Source organism: Acanthopagrus latus, chromosome 18, assembly GCF_904848185.1.
Source record: "Acanthopagrus latus isolate v.2019 chromosome 18, fAcaLat1.1, whole genome shotgun sequence".
Lineage (NCBI taxonomy): Eukaryota > Metazoa > Chordata > Actinopteri > Spariformes > Sparidae > Acanthopagrus > Acanthopagrus latus.
Window position 1 is genome coordinate 25,765,601 of NC_051056.1, and position 19,968 is coordinate 25,785,568.

The 19,968-nt window shown below is 40.0% G+C and overlaps 1 protein-coding gene across 2 annotated transcripts in view; it reads right to left on the reverse strand.

The window, feature by feature from the left end:
- The window catches only part of tnmd (tenomodulin), a 71,586-nt gene that overhangs the window by 38,895 nt on the left and 12,723 nt on the right, over window positions 1-19,968 (reverse strand). The window contains exons 1-2 of one of the 2 annotated variants that reach the window (XM_037076108.1): window positions 15,407-16,273; window positions 12,360-12,494 (exon numbers count right to left, since the gene is read on the reverse strand). In XM_037076108.1, the coding sequence (XP_036932003.1) occupies window positions 12,360-12,494; window positions 15,407-15,454 (183 nt within the window). In that variant the 5' untranslated portion in view covers window positions 15,455-16,273. Of the gene's footprint in view, window positions 1-12,359; window positions 12,495-15,406; window positions 17,219-19,968 lie in introns of those variants that run through there. The other variant, XM_037076109.1, reaches the window with a different exon arrangement.

The following is a 19,968-nucleotide window of genomic DNA, read 5'->3' on the forward strand; positions in this document are numbered from 1 at the left end:
CACACTCTGGGCTCCAGCAGCTAAGTGGCATTTAAGAAACAGCTTGTGAGAGCTGTAAGGCTGCAATTTGGATCATTTAGACGCAAGGCAATAATTTGGCCAGATGAACGGCATTTAAAGCCACCGGAAAGTTTTTAAGCCACTAAAGCCACTAAGGAAAAAAAACAATAAAAGTCATAGTAGCATTTTATTAAAAGTCAATGAAGGCTGAACTTCCAGAGGTTCAGAAGGGCAAATTTGCTTTACCATTTGCTCAGGTTCATCCAGTATTGGGGATGTGACACATTTAAATTCACTGGCAATTTACCAACAGATGACAATAGATAGTTGCCTTGCTATTTATCAGCAGTGCGCGTACAGCATCTATCTGTGTGCCAACTTATGCATAAACAAATTGTGCATCGAAAGCAATAAAAGCCAGTCTTAATTCAGCTTGCAGCAGAAACGCCTGGATGCCGTTTCTGCTACAAATACCAACAGTAGCAGCTTCAACAGACAGTCAGGATGATCAAAGCTGGAATCGCTACAACAATAGCGCGACCACCTTTCCTCTTCTGTATCACAACACAGCTGACGTCCCCAGAACAGCAAATTCCCACCACCACCTCCTCGCATAACATATAGAACAAGCCAGCGTTGCCTGAAACGAGGTAGACTGTTAGAACAATTCTTAACAGTGCTGCTCAGAGACACACAGCTTCGTAATTGTTCAAACATTGTTTACATCATGCGACTGCCTTGAAGACACAATAAAAGGGGGAGTGATAGTGCTATGCAGAGACACTGGACGAACACGCTGGGACTGTGGGAACTGATGAGAAGCTCTTGGTCTGTTGCCATGGCCCCTGTGTGGGTTGCATGTCAGTGCTGGTCTGCTCTTCTTTTAATAACACTGAAAAATACTTTGAAGACCGACTGGGGAAACACAACACATTATGCTCCCAGTGGTCTGGATCTGTGATTCTTCAGCTTAACATTGTTTCATGCTATTAAAAAAAAACCCAAACAAACAAACAAAAACTGCTCTAGCTAGAACGTCATTGCTTGACTTGTTTTTTGTTTTTTTTTCAGCACAATTTATTATTAAACCTCACATGGTTGATTATGGTCAGCTGCTGATGGAAGACATGCAAATGTGGCACTTTGAAAGGAGCAAATTAGAGTAACGCTTTTCAGCAATTTTAAAAATGGATCGGCCCAGAAAGTGTAGAGGGATTCTCCTTTATTTTTTTTTTAGAGGTGACTGAGCAGGTTTTCTCTAAGAGTCATGTGAAATAAAAAGGTTGCGGTGATTGTGAAGTGTCCTCCTATCCTCGACTATTAACAAGTGTCACTTCCATCAACAACCTGTTTGTGTCAAGTTTAAGTCAAGTGTTGGAAGATGAAGGAATCCATCAGCTGTGTTTCCATCAATGTAACATTGTGTACGCATTGTGAAAAGGGGGACAAAGTAATATTTGAAAAACAAACTTTTGAAAGAGCTGTCTCAGCTCTGAGAGAAGGAGAGGAAGCTGTTTGGAGAAGTTGAAGACCTCACCATTTTGTTCTTATACATGGCCACAACAACCTTTCTTAAACAGTTGGTTGAAAATGCAACTTATTCACATTTTTTTTCTGCTTTTCTTTTTTGCAACATTTCAAAAGTTAGATCGGAACACAGACACCCAGGTTAGCTGAATGTGTGACGTTAGCTCCTTTCACTCCATGGTTTGTTCACACAGTGTTTCTTTCTCTAAAATTTCCAATACAATTGCCAGCAGTGGACTCAGTGGACCTGTTTGGGGCAACATCAATGTTTAGATCCAACATTTTCACAGCCTGTGCAGCATAGTTGAAGCTGGTTCACAGGCTAACTTCCTGTCCATCTTGAAATCCCCTCCCTCCTTTCTACATCACCACTCTTGCGCGACTCCTTTCTTATTTTTAAGGCAGCTCTTGAGGCTCTCTTTGCCTCTTTCTTTTATTCAAGGTCACATAGGCCGTCACTGGGAGTGCTGGAATAGTAGCTTAGTTTATTTTGAAAGCATCGGTAACATCATGGGTATCTATGAAGATTCATCCTGCTCGATAACAAGTAAAGGCAGGGAATGTTTTATAGTAGCGTATGAAGTACTCAAGTCACAAAATGGGCAAGGGGCCTGAATTCTTTACATCCTTGGAGTAAAAATAAACATCTTAAATCCATAAATACAACATGAACATGATAATATAATATGAAAGGCTTCATTTGCACAATGTCAAGATTAAGTGAGGGTTGTTAAAGTGATTATTAATGTGTCACATGAATCTCAAGAGAGTTCAGATTTGTTTTCTCTGTGCAAAAAGCGTAAAGAAAACTACAAATGCTTGTTACAGGTTCAATAATAAAACTGTCACAATTATCATCTTCAGCTCTGCACCCAATCTAATAAATGTGAATATGTTACATTTAATCAGCACAGCAACTAATATATGAATTACAGTGCATTTTCTCTACATCAAACTGACTGTACTGTAAACGGGTCATACAGCATTATAGCATTATACCTAATGTTCAAACTGCAGCCATGATAGATAGTGTAAAAATCTGTTTCTCAGCAGGAATTCATTTTGATGTTAATATGTAGTTTATGACAGCACTGCTGTTAATTAAACCCTGCAACATTTTGCCCAGGCTATTATTTGTTCCTGCCAGACAACTAATGAGCCCCACATTATCTCAGCGAGAGACAAAGCCCAGAGGACACGCTGTACTTTAAGGAGTCTGGGACCCCGGGTGGAACAGCTCAGAAGAAAGCAGACTTTCAAAAATGACGGGTCTGCGCTCACACTGGGGAGATGAACAGAAAAATCAAAACAACCATCATCCTCCTCCAACATTTAACGTGAACCGAACCTTTCATTTCATCCATTCATGTCGTAGCTGCTCGTGCAGGTCAAGGGGTCAGTCCTGTCGCCACCAGGAATACAAGGAGAAGGATCTCGACAAGCTTTATCACCATCAGCTGACAAAGTGAAGTACATTTTCTGGGCAAATGAGACACAGCAGCAGAGCAGCAGCTGTCATCAATCATACTTGTGGTGATGAGTGCTGGATAACTACACATCCAGTATAAAGGAAAAGAAATCGCAAATATTTCAGAGCATTCAGATGCTTCAAAGAAGCATTTTAAATATTAAATGGTTCTTTGGGCAACTAGATCACTGAAAATCATGACCACACTTGTCAAACACAGAGAAACAGACAGCATGAACGTATTGTAGGGGGCGGATCATTACTGCTAATTAGCAAGCTGCATCAGTATTACTGACCCTATAGTGCACATAGTTATTAAACGGTTTCTGTCAAATCACTCAGAAGCAGATATTCTGCCCCCTGATGTCAACTGAATTTGAACAATAAGGAAAGTAATTGGCTCACAATAAGGCCCAGGTTGACTTATTTTGAATAACAGTTTTTTAGATCATGAACTTTTTAGTTTTTATGCACATTTTTAATGGCTTTCCATATACATAGAAATTATATATCAAATTTTGCCCAAATACCAGCGTTTTTAGACAGAAAAGAAAAAAGATTGTTCCGCTATATTGACACTGAACCTGAGAGCAAGAAAGGCTTTCTCATTGTCTGGATTTGACTGACATGTTTGCTTAAGGAGCTTCATTGTTTTTTCCGTTCTCTCCATGTTGTGCTTTACATGTCATTTTGCTATCTGAATAATTTAGTGAACCTTGATATCCTCACTAGCATCATACCGCTATTGTTTTTTTTTTAATGTTGTCAGTGAACCAGATTGACAGATGTTTCATTATTGCAAATAATATGTTATTAATTACACTGTCCACTTTGAAAAAAGCCTTTTACACATCACTTTGTCTCAACATGTCACCTCTCGGTTATGTGCACCTTTAAAGGAGACCTGTTACTTTCCATTTTTTCCTTCCCTTCAGTGTGTTAATTGGGTTCTTGCATGCATTAAGTCTTGGATGGTAATAAGCTCAGAGTCTGCATCAACAGGAGCTTCTCTCCCAAAGAAAACACTGTTCTTCGCCTCATCAGTAGTCCAGCCTTCAATTCTGTGACTCTGTGACATCAACTACGCCACCATGTCACAGATTTGCCCAATTAATGTCTATATTCACAGCAGAAGTGACGCTAACTGAAAGGTGATAACACAACACTGATGAGTAGAGACACAGTGAGCGGTGGTGGCTCAGACATGTGTTAGCGGACCAACCAGAGCAGACTAGGTATTCAGGAGGGAGGGGCCGTAAACAGACAGAAGCTAAAACAGAGCGTTTCAGACAGAGGGAGAATACAGAGCCGCAGCAACGGACAGTTTGAGAAAATTAATGTGTTTTTTGAGCTTTAAAAGGACTCCTAAAAGGACTATTCTGTTAGTAACCCAAAATATAATCATGGACCAGAAAATGATCAGATTATGTCTCCTTTAAACCAGCATCTCCTCATCAGCATCAATGACAGCTTCTTATTGTGACCCATAACTACATTTCTTGTTAGGTGGCTGTCATGGCAATTTCTTGTGAATGGAGAACCAAACACAGGAGAGAGATGTTGCTCCTTTATTCAACACTTACAAGTGGACACTTCAACCATCAACATGTAATTCTTCTGGCTAAAGGAGAAAAAAAAAAACATCCTCTTGTTGGTTTTCTTATACACATGCAAACAACCCAGCTTACACCCACATCTGGAGTATGTACATCACCACACTCGACAGTTATTAGCTTTTGGGACTCAAAGACAGAGATGAGAGAAAGGGGTAGGTAAGAAACATGAAAACAAGAACTACCTATCACTGTCAATATTAGCACCAGGATTATGTCCAAAACAACATTCCTGGCTTGATCAGTGTTATAAGCAGTCGGTCGATTAAAGGATGCCCCATGTGCATTATTTAGCACTACAGTGGCGACCTCTAGTGGCTTTAGTAGTTAATGTGTTTGCAAAGAAGGATGCCAGGAGATGTCGTATACAATGTTTTCCTGTTTTCCTTTGCGACAAAGGCCCAGCAAACATGTTGCCGGTGCAATGCAATTGGTGTTTTTGGAACAGCGGCCCACTCGCTGAGATATAATGTTGGCAGGTAATGTTTCTGCAAATCTCAGAGGTGTGCCTTTCACATCAGGTGGTAGAGGGGATGGTGATTACAAGCTAGCAAACAGTCAACTGCATTTTGAGTGGATAGTGGATACTTTTAAGGACACCTGGGGATATTTCCAACTATATCTGTCCATTACCTAAATCATGATTTTTTTTTCCCTAACCCTAACCAAGTGTTTGCATGTAAACCTCAACAAATTGAAACTTGCAACATAAAGAAGCGTCCAATTTGAAACAACTGTGGTTTTGCAGAAACATCCTTAGCTAACATTTATCCTGGTGACTGGGTTGAACTTTGGTATATGTTGTTTTGGGAGTTGCTGACAATAGCAACTGAACTTCAGTCCTTCTGATATGAGGATGTGTAGCTTTGAACTGGTGAATTATTTTACTTGAGGACTATATGAATTTTATGACCACTCTGGTGGTATGGAGCCATTATTTAATGAGCGGGTCCCTCTTTTGTTGCTCCTGCCAAGTGCTTCTTCTTTTTCAACCTGTCACATTTAAAACTAAAGAATTACTGACACCAGAATTAAGTCACAGTAGCTGCATCATCCAATATGTCAGCATAGATTTTTTTTTTTAATTTGGTGACTTATGGATTCACAACATCTGGAATGAATATCTCATCATTAATGAGGTTCATTACAGCTCTGAACTTTAAACTGTCTGGCTTACTTTGCTCATTTCATGTGTAAACACTTGAAGTTTCACTGGATGAAAGATGTCGCAGTGAAAGTGTGTTTTTTTGCTGATTTTTTCATGTTTATTTCACCAAAGGAAAAAAAAAAAAAAAAGAAAAACCCAAACAAGCTTGGTGGGTCTGGATACATGTCATTAAAATTAGCAAACATTCCAGCTTTACAGTTGCTACAAGTTCTCATTTTTTCACACATTTAAAGAGAGGCTAATCAGCTGAGGTTATTCAAATAGAAGTGTCAGACTTTGCACCAGACAGAGACCCCCAGGGATGCATTTAGATGCTGCATTGCTCCTCACATATTGAGCAAAGTGACTAATGTGGCAAACTCACAAAAAGTCAATGCAACCTTTAACTGCTGACAGACATATAGCTCAGCACAGTGACATGGCAAGTTTTCAGAACAGAGACTTACTAATTCCTCAAAAATTATGATCCATCAGAGAATATAGCACTTTTTTTCCCCTGATCTGCAAACCTCAAATATGTCGCGAAACGGCAGATGAACAGGGTTTCTCTGGTTTGCTGTTCACTTCTCTGCTTCAGCGTTGTGGCTGTGAATGCACATCGAGGCTATAAGCGGTGCAGACTTACTGGGAGACTGAAAGTGGATGTGAAAGCTCAATCACGTTCTAAATTGTACAACAGAGCAGAGGAGTCTACTTGGCAGTCACACTGGTGAGATGGGAAGGGGGGGGGGGGGGGCAGAGACCGGAAAAAAAAAAAGGCGAGCATTGTGTCTGTTTACCCACCACACTGTAGCTACATACAACATGCTGCATGGGCTGCTGGTAGATTGGCAAAAAGGAAAAACTGGCAATTAAGATGGTGATTCCCCCCCATATTATTCTAGTTTCTAAAAAGAGAATCGCAGACACACTAAAATGCTGTATGGCACAATCAATAACTCCCGGCGGGCTCTGCAGTGCTGTCACGCTCTCTGTAGCACTCACCGTCCCAGAAGAAGGCAATGTGCCACAACCGCCATGAAGCCTTCCTACCTCAGGCACTCCACTGGCAACAATTTAAAACAACTCTCTTTTGTTTTTTCCCGGCTTGCATCCCCTCCCTCCTCCTCACTGTTCCCTGAGTAGAAGGCATAATGCATCATCTTAGGAGGGAGCCCGTAGCGGCCTAATTTAACAGCCAGGGAGACACACTGGTGGACACTGGCCTGCTAATGAATGAATGAGCCTGACGTGTAAAATCAGAAAAGATTACAGACTGAGGGGCAGGCCTCCCAAAAGGTCTTGGCAAACCAGCTGTTCAGATAAGCCCTGTTACCTCCCCAGAATAATAATTTGTCTGCATGAGACTGAGTAAACAAAGGGAGTGTGAGAAGAAGTTAGCACTGTCTTGTTTTATTCCTGGAGACAAACTAAGAAAATAAAAGTGTCAGGAAGATAGGATCATTTCACAATCAAATCTTGTGTCTCCCCTCCCCTGTTGCATGTTGACATCTGGACACTGAGGGGACTGTTGGATGTACACAGCCTCTGAGCAATAAATAAACAAAGGGGGGCCTGGCCTTGAGAAGCCGTACACCTGTGACCAGTGGAAAAGCAGCAGGCGCAGCAGTGTTCATTAAAGAAGCCGGTCCTGACAGTGAGGCATTTAAGAGGCCATCAGGAGCGACAACTCAGCAGCTACCTTGGGACCGGAGAGGGGAAGGCATCAAGGTGAGCAATGCAATTTCAGCTTGAATAATGGAGCACTTTCCCCAGGTCTGACATTCATGTATTTCTCAGGCAGTTTTGCCATACAGCCCAACAGCACCTGTGAGCTATTCAATGCTCCCCAGGAAAAACTGGTTTACAATGTCTACAGGTTCACAATTACTCTGTGCCTGGCTGCTGGTCTGCAGATAATCTCCTTCAAAGTGGTTCATGAATTAAAAATAGCACCAAAAATATCAAATCTAATGATAAGAAAATTTAGATCATGGATGTTCTGCACTACAGACACCATCTAGATTTTATTCTACACCCCTCTTCTTTTTGAAAATAATTTCGTCAAGGCGAATTATTCTCACTTTTCTGTTGGATTCACCAGCCAGATTCCATTTTCACAGAGTTGCTGATGTAAACTGGTAATAACAGAGGATTAATTTACAAGGAGGCAAAATCCCCCAGTGAGACTTGTGGCCCAGAACAATAATGAGCACATAGTAAACAGAAACATGCCGTAAGCCAAAAGAGAATGTAGACGCACCTAATCTACACGCTGAAACACACAATGCACACTGATGCATACACAATCGCATAAAAGCATGGCCACACCCTCATATAAACACACACACACACACACACACACACACACACAGACAAACAAACACAGAGGCAGAGAAAAAGATGGCAAAGTATCTTCCCTGGGCCTCTGTAACAACATATGTTTTCAGGTAATTAAAAGATGATCCCAAGCGGTTACCATGTCATATTGAAATACAATGCCTCGAGCAAATTACCATTCTGTGGTTATTTATACAAAGCCGGGTGCGTGAGGTCGCGTTGCTTTGGTGAACTGTGAGGAGAGACCAGAAGCTGTTCGTGGCTGTAGTCACGCTGCGGTTTTGACTTCTAATTAGGATGCTAAGGTCAAAGAGCTATGTAATGTGTGGTGTATTATATGAATTTTGTGTGTGTGTGTTTGTGATAGCCATTAGTAATTGTTTTTTAATGCATCGTAAGTTAAAGTATTGACTGAGTACAAAACACATTTAGGCAGTAGTCAATTTGCAAGTTGCATTTTAAGAGCGTGCAGAACTCATTTTGAAATCAATGTTTTTAGTAATTAGATCTCAGGCAGTATTAGTGTGTCCTTTTGCATGTTATCTCGAAAGCTGTGGATTCTCAGATTTGTCAGTTTTTGATCCTTCACTTGAAAAAGCCCAAATGAGAGCAGAGCATCCACAGTATTAAACCTGTGAAGTGAAAAGGCATGATGTTCAACATGCCATCTGAGTGATGTCAGGCTGCATCCTCTTTCATTTAATTCGATTTTATCTGCAATAAAAAGATGCGACTCCAACAGTTAGTCTGCACCTCTCACATAACTTATCAGTTTTCAGAGTCTGTCAAAACAGCTGGAAAAAAACACGTCTCGACCTGAAAAGGAATCACATCTAGAACTTTCTCTATAAACTTGTATTTCACTTGTGAATGCACTTCATCAGATGTATTTTGTTTTTGTACTGGAAGCTTAGAAATACAAGAATTCAAGCTTCAAATTCCTTTTGTATGACAACAGTGAGATGAATAATAACCTTAATTGACAGCTTTTTTCAAAACATAGTTACAAGGTTGAACTATGATTCACACATTTCAGGGCTGCGATAAGTGACACAAAATAATTTAATTAGCCTGCAGTACAGAATGAATGGTAAAATAAAACAGATTCTTCAATTGTAAACTACCTAAAACCATTAAAAAAAAAGAAAGTAATTTAACAACTTTAACCTCTATGCAAATACAAATGAAGTTACTACTACTTTTTTTAAAAGATGAGATCAATCCATCAGTGTACTCTGCCCTTGCATCACGTCACCACCCCCTTCTGGTTTAAAACAATATTTCGAATCTGAATCGTGGTCCATACAAATTCTAGCAGGTCTGCTAAATTTAATAGCATAAAATAAGGAAACCATATGTCTTAGGTAGGTATTAGTTCAAAATACTACAGAAATTACGTCGCTGCTGATCAACGATCGGCGTCGTTACATAGAAAGAAAAAAAAACGGCGGATGATGAGCGTCATTACAGTCTCAGTCTCCATCAAAGTGGACTAACCTGACACTCACAACTGTCTTATTAAATGTCCTGGTCATTTTTCTGTCATCTATCATCTTTTTTGTCGTTAGAACATTTTATGTTGCCCTTTTATAATCTGTCCAATGTGACTTTATTGCAAACTAATCACATCGCTGTGGTGAAGCAGAACTGCTGTCTCTGCTCTGATGGCCGTTTGTGCTTAATTGCGTGACCGTTGACTCTGAGCTGAGAGGAGGCCGGTTTAGCTCCACTTCCAACTTTACTTTAAGCTGTTTACAAGGTTCATTATTAGAAGGTGGGTCAGTTCAATTTATGTGAATTATCAACATTAAAACACCCTCTGCTCCTGGTGGTCTGTCCACTTGACCAAACTCCATTATAAAAGAAGGTGTTTTATGGCTGGCCCTTAATTTTTCACAGTAAAAACTGTAGTGTCAACTATAGGGAGGCACTTTTTTGATTCGCTTCAGACTACAGACACAATAGGCGCACATGGCCTTCACTCAGTAACATCATCAACTAACCTGAGATGAATTGTTTGACACAAACAGACATGTACTGACTCTCCGGGTCTCACAGTTTACAATTTTCATCTTCTCTGTAGATGACCTGAAGCCACAGATCTCTTCTTTACCTACCCTTTGCTCTTTGGGGAAGTTAATCAAATCATGACCTTTTTTTTTTTTTTTTTTTTATTGTTTGACAGGAAACATGCAACACAACAACTTCAAGGCATGTCACTACTAGCAGTTTTCAATCTGGCAGAAGCACTTTGAGAGCTTTTTTTGTCTTCTTCTTCACCCAAATGGATGCGTGGTAGTTCGGGAGACAGGACTGTGATGTGTGACTGATCTCATCTATAGACCATGCTCGGCCTTTTTCCTCTGACAATATGCTCTGGTTGGGAAGGTCAATTGTCTTATAAACAGCAAATTGTTGTAACTGTAACGCTTTCTGATCCATTAGCAACTTTAAAGATGATGGATTGTGAAAATCTAAAGGGACACATTTGATATCCTGTTAGTTTACTTTAGAACAAGAAAAAACACATCTTGGACACATGTATTTAAAGGTCCAATCTGTAAATATGGTTTACTGAATGCTGTGCCATTCCCCAGCTCTGGTCTCTGATGTTTGAGGACTCCGACAGAAGCACTCTACTTTAGTTAAATTTAAATTGTCACCTGAATGCTCATCTTTGTGCTCAAATAATAAACAACTCCTCTCACTGCTGTTTTCTAAAATAAATTATGTACTCTCCCTTTGGCTGCAAAAACAGTGCTCCGCTGCCCAGAGTCTATACATGTACGTGCCAGACGCTTCTCGGGATTAGCTGGTGAGTCAAGAAATGTCCCACTGCGTTGCTCCCAAAAACCATTCTCCAAATAAGGTCTTGGCTGCCACACTGATGCAGAGGAACTGATCCATCCATCCATCAATCCGACTCTTTACCTTCAAAGCAGTTCCTCGGTAGTCTGAGGATACATACCTTTCTTTATACCATCCTTCTGTGTCGGAGGGAGCTTCCTTCCCATCTGACAGACAGGTGATCCTCCTTTGAAGTGGCTCCATCTCACTTGCTGATGTGGAGGCCAGAGAACGAGCCTCCCCCTCAAGACCCCATTAAAGCAAAACCCAGGGTCCGCGGGTTTGATATTCATCGCCTGGGCAACCTCTGCCATCAACACATTTTGTGCCACGTGAGAATGATCACAGCTTATTAAAGTGGAAATAATGACTGCACTACCTCCGGCATGAAATATTTAACAAGGACAAAGGAGATGGCTCAAAGGTGATTCATATCTATGTTGAAAGGAAAGAACGTGGACAATACCGTCTACGCAGGAAGTGGAGATGAACCTTGGTTAACCTGAGCTTAGGAGAGACTGTCTGCAGTTGAATCTTGTATCTAAATGGGAGCAGATAGAGGAATACTGGCCGGCTGAATTAATGTTTATTGTTGGTGTAACTGCAAGCACCTCCTGCATGGTACATTTCCCCCCGTTCAACTCGTGGCATTTACAGTACACACAAAGCAGTCCAAAATAAATGTGCTCATTTTTAACCATCATTTCATTATAATCATATTCTCTCATTTGCAGCCGCGCTCAGAACGTATAGAGCCTCCAATCTGTGGATGTGAAATTATTGATGTATTTCTCCCTCCAGCTCGGGTAAATTAGCTTTTTTGGCCTCTTGGGAAAACCAGAGGGAAAGAGGCAGAGCGAAAATGTTCTCCATCAAGTGTGATTGAATTGGATTTTACAAGATGAATTGCCAGGACAAGAGTTTATCCCAATTACATTGGCAAGAGGTTTCAGTCCCGCTGCAGCCACTCTGGTCAACAGCAATTAGGGTCAGCTTTGAGTTATCAGGAGCCGTCATTGTGAGAAGATGTTTACAATGTGAGCAGAAAGCAGATAAATGCAACAGGGCAACATTTAGGGCAGTTAAAAAAAAAAAAAAAGAAAAAAAAGAGGTTTGTGGTTCAGTCCAAGAACTCATGAAATTACAGATCTGACAGCCAAAACATGAAGCCGAGCAAAACACAGCTGTCTTTTCCATAACCCACACATCTTTTAATCTAGCAGAGCACAATACAGACTGCAGAGGCTGCCTTTGGCTCTTTGTGTGGCCGTCCATTTTCCTTACTCGAGTATTTTTTTCTTTGATGTAACCTGTATGATTTGCTGATGTGGTGACTCAGTGAGTCTTTCATCTGTCTCCACAGACAATGGCAATAAGGCTGATGATTGGCAAACAGTGAGCTGATACTTTGTCTTACCTTCCCCAGACTGGGGCTCCACAGGTATCTCAGGCTGAAAACAGAGAGAGCCAAAATGAGGAAGATCAGCGCCAGAACCAGAGCCAGTCGCTGGTAGGTGTGGTATTTGCTCTTCTTCTCTTTTCCCACCTCAACCTGCAAACATATGGTGATATATATATATATAGACCAAATACCAACAAAATACCTCACAGCCGTACAGTTACAGTTGAAAAATACATCTTTTGCTTTCTTGTCAAGAGTTAGCTCTCATACTGGGTAACATTTTGTGCTAGCTTAGCCTAAAAAACTGTAAACAGCTCGTCTGGCTGCGTATGAAGGTAACAAAATAAGCCTTTGTAAAAAAAAAAAACCAATATTTTTGTTTTACATACAAAATGAGACATTACTGTACATGTGAATGAGTGGACTTTAGAGGGGGTGATGGCTGTAATTTGTTACCTTTGGACAGAGCTAAGTTAGGTGTTCTCCTACAGTTTACAGTGTTTATGCTAAGGTAAGGGTTAGTTAGAGGAGTAATTTGTAAGAGCTTTAGTCTGAAACACTCAAAAATGTCTTTAATAACATTTTGTGTCTCAAGCCAAATCATTTCATCCCGATCCAAGCTAGGGAGGGCCTAAACTGGATGTTAGCCAGCTTGCTCAATGGGCTCCACAACGTGGAAGACCTGGGTAATTTTGTACCTCTTTGTAACAGAGATATAGTAGATGAGAGTGGTTCAGTCCTCTCATCTGTCAGTAAAAATAATAAAAAAAAACCCTTTAAGCACATTGCCCAAAATGTCTAATTATTGCTTATTTCATGTGGAAATTTACTTCTCATTTTTTCATTATCTCTTCTACTACTGATGACTACCACTGATGACAAAAATATGACCTCTTTATCCCGAGTGCTGTGATAGCGGACTACGACAAGTGCCACAGAAAGGTTACGTTCATTAAACTTTTTTCCTCAAATGAAAACTCTGCCCGCTTTAGTCAATTCCCCAAGCTTACGGCCACAAATTAATAAAGACAGGCTTTTGTTCCACCGCAGCTCCAGCGGGAAGCAAGTGAAAGCTTCTCATTCACACCGGACCACTTTTGAAGGTCTCAGAGGACAACAGGAGAGCAGATATGTAAAAAAAAAAAAAAAAAAACAGAACCAACTTCAATTAGCGAAATTGGTGTTGCTTATCTTCCCGTCTTTAAAAATGATGATAATGCAGCTTTTGGTTTTCTATTGTGGCTGAGGTTGTTCCAGTAGTTAAGCTGCAGCAGATTGGACAGTGGACAGACTTTAAATAATTTGGAGTAATTATTTTCTGAATAACAGTGGTCGGACTTCTGGGAACCTGTGTTCTGTTAAAATAACTATCCAAAATCCTGATATATAATTCATATGGCCTTTTTTAAAATTACAATTTGAAAAAAATACAGTATGTATCTGGGATGAAGTACAGGAGGAAATAAGATTTAGTAATAATGGCAAACACTTCCACTATGCGCTTGTTGAATATAGATTGAATTTCTGATTTCTGGTAAATACATCAGCAGCATGACTTTGGGGAAGGACAGAGGACACATTATTCAAAAAGCCCCCCAAAACTTTACCATTAATAAAATCTAGACTGTTGCCCTTCTTTATTTGACATATTAGGGACAGTAGCCACAAAAAAAAAACAAAAAAAACAAAACACGAGACACATCAAAGTATTGTACATTCCGAAGGCATGATGAAAAGCAGAAGGATATAGAGCCAGAAATTCCTTACAATGCGAATTTCTGCCAGTGAAAAAAGAAAAAAAAGAAGAAAAAAGAAAACAGTGGCTGAAATCCTCCGTTCTCCAGTGGGAGGTTGCATAAGCAGTGGAAACTTAAATAGAGGACAAACCTATCTGCCTGTGCCTTGAATATCGAAATACGCACAGGAAGGAGGTGGGATTGAAAGACAGACAGACCGACAGACAGAAATAAAAGCAGGGAGGGATGGAGACAGTGCGAGCAGCCTGAGAGAGCAGCACCCGCCAACTAGTGTTTAAAGGTTTAGGAGTTCAGAATCAGCCAGGCAATTCCTCTTGAGCTTTGTGAGGAAGAGTGCCCGGAGCCCCCTGCTGTTATCGTGCAAAAAAGGAGCACTTGCTCAAGAAAACAACAGGAGGGAAAACAAAAAAAACCACACACACACACACACACACACACACACACACACACACACACACACACACACACACACACACACACACAAAAATCCATAAAAAAAAAAACAAGCATAGCCTACATAATCAGCAAGCAGAGTCAGTGGTTTACCACATTGGGACACTCTCATATAAGCACTTGAATTTCTGTACCACAGGTGATGTATTAATCATAATCATTATCCATCCATCACCTACAGGGTGTTCAGGGTAAAAGTGTGTCTGCTGAAACAGTCTTTGATGGGCGATAAAAGAGTTTACTTTTCCATATACATATAAAGAAAGATAATTATACCGTAAAGGTACCTTCGACTTCTGCTCTAGTTCACAAGTTCTGCAACAAGTGAAGTATGAGAGGAGGGAGAAGGAAAAAGGATTTCTGTGCCCCTCTTCCTTAATAATAAAACTCAAATAAAGATAATTCTGGGTGCATATTTGAATGCTGCTTGTATGGGAGAAAAAGGGAATTTTTTAGATATTAAGCAAATAAAGTGGTTCAGGTGAGGCTGAATATAAGGGTGGAAATAAAGACAGAAAGCCAAGGGGAAAAGCCAAAAGGAATTAGATGGAAAAATTACTATTCTGTGGAAAGTCAGATCACTCAGCAAGAGATCAAGCAGCTCTCCCTTTTAGATTTAAAAAAAAGACATACTTTTGATATATTTCACTTAAAGCTTACACTTAAATATCACAGGATTTTCTCCCCCCACTTTTAAACCACCACAGCAGACACCTGTACTTAATTTATGGAGCTGTAAAAGTTTAAGGTTGCTCCCATTTTCTTGACACTGTGTGACCTAAAATTCTCCAAAAATCTTTACAAAGATGTAAGAATCTATTTTGTGCAATTAACAAATCAAACTGGACTCACATCTTTCCACAGAATCTGTTGACTGCTGGATTGACTGCTAGCCTCCATGATGCAAGCCCACAGGAGGAATCTTTCCGATCGTCCTAGCTGGGGAAAAAACTAACGCTCTGCAAGGCAAGGAGCCCCAGCTTCATACCGCTGCTGTAATTTGGGAGTGTGCTAAGGGGAGGGAAGTTTCAGATAGAGTGGAATTACTCAAACATTTGTGATACCCATTAAAAGCAAGGCAGATGTCTCCTGTCTGCTTTCATTTCAAAAGGTGGGGAGCCACAAATGGATTCAGACTGAAATACATGCCCTCTGTTGAATAAATTTAATACTATACTTGAATGAAAATACTGTAATGACTCATCGCTATTCAAAAGATTCCTGCTTGGAGGACACAAAGTTTGCATGTGAAAAAAACAGGCATCTTCATGATGCAGATTCTGATCTTTTCAGTTATATTGTCTGAAGTATCAAAAAGAGTTCAAGTACCATCTTTCTACTTTGTTTACCCCTGTCGCTCAGTCGGCACACTCAAATACAAACAGGTGCACTAAACAAGAACTGAGATGACTGAATAGCAGCATAATGAAAGAGTCAACCTTATAAAATGAAAGGAATTTGCACTTGTGCACATAAAGATGTAAAAGGGGAGTGAAGTGAAGACTGTAATCTGAGGACAGAAGTTTAAAGAGCCCCTCCAGAGATGATACTCTCTTTGAAATCATAATTTGAGCCTGAAATGGTTTTTCCACATAAAGTTCAATTATATTATTAAAAATGCCTAAAATTTCATCTTCAGCCTCCCTCTCATTTAAACAGCCAGTATCTGTCCAAATGTTGTTTATTTCTCAAGTTTAACTGGCTGATGTTTCCTGCTTCACTGAAAAGTTCTTTCTCAGTGTGAGTACTGGAGGTTTCAAGTTTCAAGAGTTGGGGAGTAACAGATGACATGTAAGGATTACTTGATTACTTCATTCATTACAACTTTAAAAGGGGAAATTCAACCCAAAATAAAAAAACATATGTATTTTGTCTCTCACCTGTAGTGCTGTTTATCTATCCAGAACGTTTCATTGTGAGTTGCAGACATTTGGATACATGACATGATGCCGCCTCACAAACACAATGGAACTACAAATTGTGCTAGCTCGGTTAGCAACCCGACCCATTTTTAATGTTCTTTAACCACCTTATTCCTGAGTTCGCGAGTTTACACATGGCTCATAGCGATAGTTGGTTTTGCTCTTCCGGTGGATCTGGTTGAACTCTAGTGCTCATGCTAGTGCTCACACTAGTGTAGCTGTCAAGCTTGCTCTAAAAAGCCTTTAAGCCCAAAGAAAGTGACAAAATGGACAAAAATCAGAGGTGGATACACCGTACGGATGTTTTAAAAAGTCGTGAGGACAGTTCTGTAACAGTGCCTCACCCATCAGCTCTCATGGAGTGGGTAGATGACAGCAATGGCCCGACGTTTGCTACATTGACATAGTTAATTATCTTGTATTTTTCTGAAGGTGTTGATGGTTAAGAATTACACCTAGCAGTAGAGCCCAGCCAGAGACAAACAGACAGCGTGGATAATGCTGAAGGAAAGTGGAGTCGTTGAGACAGACGGCTGCTCGTGCATTGCCAGGTTAGGGAAGTTATGTAGTCATGCAGTAGCTATTCTGTGGAAGGTATTCATAAACCCAAATGTTTATTTTAGTCTCCAATCCGCGAGCCACGCTAGTCTCTGTTCCTCCTTCCTTAGCATGGCGTGCAGGGCATAGGGCGCAGGGCACGGACGTGTTTGTTGAAGTTGTTGATGTGCTACACAAGAAGTTTCTGAAAAAAAAGGAAAAAAAAAAAACTTAAAATTTTCTTGAATTGTTGTGGCAACCAGCAACGGCACATGTTGTACGAGAGCTAATTTTAAAAACAATTTAGCATTTATGGCATACCGCTAGTTGTTTTGGGCTAGCTTGGCGGCCGCGGTCAGTCATGCAGTTGCAAGGCAACCGGAAACAAAAAACCTGAAAATCTGACAAAGGACTGCTGAAATGTGCACTGTTCTACAAATTAATAGACCCTGAATGTATAACATTTAATTCATATATTGAATGCCATCAACCATGTATTTAAGTTATGATTTATTCATCAATTTTTCCATTTTATATATTTTTTCAATCATTTGTCAACGTATATTCCAATTTACATGCATAGCTGTATTAGTTTGATTATATGCTTTTGTATGTTTCATTTATATCTCTTTACTTTGTTTCCTCCTGCTCAGCACATGTTCATTTGTGTTCTTGTTTTATACCATTGTTAAAGCACCTTGTGTTTGGTAATCACCTTGTTCAATAAAGCAAAAAGAAACAAAAAGATAAAGAAAAGTTAAGTAGAGTAGTCCATGAGTGGGTGCAGGTTTCCTTCTTCACAATGATACAGAAAGAGAATAGCTCCTACATGACTAATTACAACATGGTCTGTTAGCTTTAGTAAGCAGCTCATGATTTCTAGAAAGAGACACTGCTGAGGTCCCTGGCCCACACATGTGGTCCTGGAGACTACTATAATAACAGGGACTGCCACAGAAGCAGTTTTCAATTATTATTATTATTATTCAGCACCATATCACCACAACTGCGCATGACACGATCATGAATCTTAACAGGTGAGCAGTTGAGATCAAAATAAAGGTAAAATTCATAGATGGGTGTGGTCTGACCGATTGAGTACTGGTATAATTCTGCTGTTATGACTACTTTGTGGTTAAAATATCATTTTTTCTTTGGTGCTTTAAGAAACCAAGTGCAGAGTACCATCTTGTTCCATTCTATTTGATAAAAAGCTGACATCTCTATGGCTGATATCTCCAAAACTCTGCAACTTACATCCAAACACATTTTTGATTTGTGGGCTGCTATAGCAAGCATCAAAAGGCCGTCTGAGGATCTGTTGCCCATCGAAAACTTCTATGAAACTGTATTACTTGGGGAAGGTAAAAACAGAAGCTGATGATAAAAAAAATCCAACGTTCAAACTCAGCAATATATTTTTCTCTGTATGATTTTATTTTCAGTTGGGAGAAACATCTCAGTTCTTAAATGCAATCAGTTGTACAAGGGATGGGTTAAATAACACATGCGGTAACTGAAGCAAATATTGGCAAACTCAAAATTTTATACAGCACTTGGCAAGCTTAATATAATGCCATCCGATTGGTACCCAGGTATTTCTCTCTTCCATACAGTGCACCATACATTGTTTCTGAAAATGTCACTGTGACTTCTGGAAGGTATGATATTCTGACTGCAGTTACTCTTCCTGTCTGGTCAGAAATGTGGCTTGTTTATTCAGCTTCAAGTCAGCCATGACTTGTGTACAACAATTGGAAATGCTTTTATTGTTTTTAGAGACCTGCCATTCTGCTACAAACAGCAGATCATGAAACACTAATCTGTTGTCTGTATTAAGATTAATCTGTCGTGGAAGTAAATAAAGTCAGATAACAACAGCTAGGAGAAAGAGATTATGATACTTGCATATAATGAACAAGATGTAGTGCTGGCATGGCTGTTTTCTGTAAATTACCTCCTCAGGTGTTAATGCCAACAACAAATCACAGCAGTCAGGCAATTCAGCAAAAACCCAGGAGGACGTCGTCCAATGCAAGTCAGATGCTACTGTCACAACAGGGTTAGCAGCCAAAGTGAGGATAAACCACTTTTTAATCCCAAAAGTTTAAAATACAAACTCTGCCCTCTCCCGTCACCTCTGGCTGTTTATTCCTCCAGAAGCTCCAGGCTCTGCACACAGCTATAACCTCCAGAGCTCGCCAGCTACAGCAGCTGTCTCCGAGTTAAGGTTCATGTCAGGGTCACTTGTTAATAAAAAAAAATCAACAACAACAAAAACAGGATCTGTCGCAATAATTAACTTAACAGCAAGCCAATTGTATTTGTCTGATATTTGCATTACAAATAATCAAGAAGATGCCGAGGTCACAAACAAAGCCGAGCTTGTAGCTAGCTGTCACTCAAATATAATGTTAATGAGAAAGTAAGGCCAACATACAAATTACCCCCCATACAGTTTTAGCAGTTTTACAGCATTTTAACTTTTTTTTAACTTAATTTATTATGGGGATTGACTTGATTTTGGAGCCAGCCTAAAGCAGCCACTCGAGGCACTGCAGCTTCTTATATTTTCATGTTGGCTAAATCCTTTTTTTTTTTTTTTTTTTGGACCTTTTACTCAAAAAACATCAGCCCCATGTCATATCAGATCTCTACGAAGGAAGGAAAACTGAGTAATCACTTCCTCATGGGTCTGTTTTCACTCCCCGTTGTTCCTCACCTGCGTCTCATTAGTTAATCACTCCCTTTGTTTTTAAGCCTGTGTCTCATCTGTCCCATGATCCTGTGTTCTACCTGGTTTGTTTTGTTTTATGCTTGTTGATATCTGTTTTGATGCCTGAGTAATTAGGATTTCTGGATTTTGATTTCATTAAAGCTCGCTCTGTTTTTGGATTCTTTTTTGAAATGTGTCACATGCATCAGTCTATAACTCATATAAAACACACAATCCCA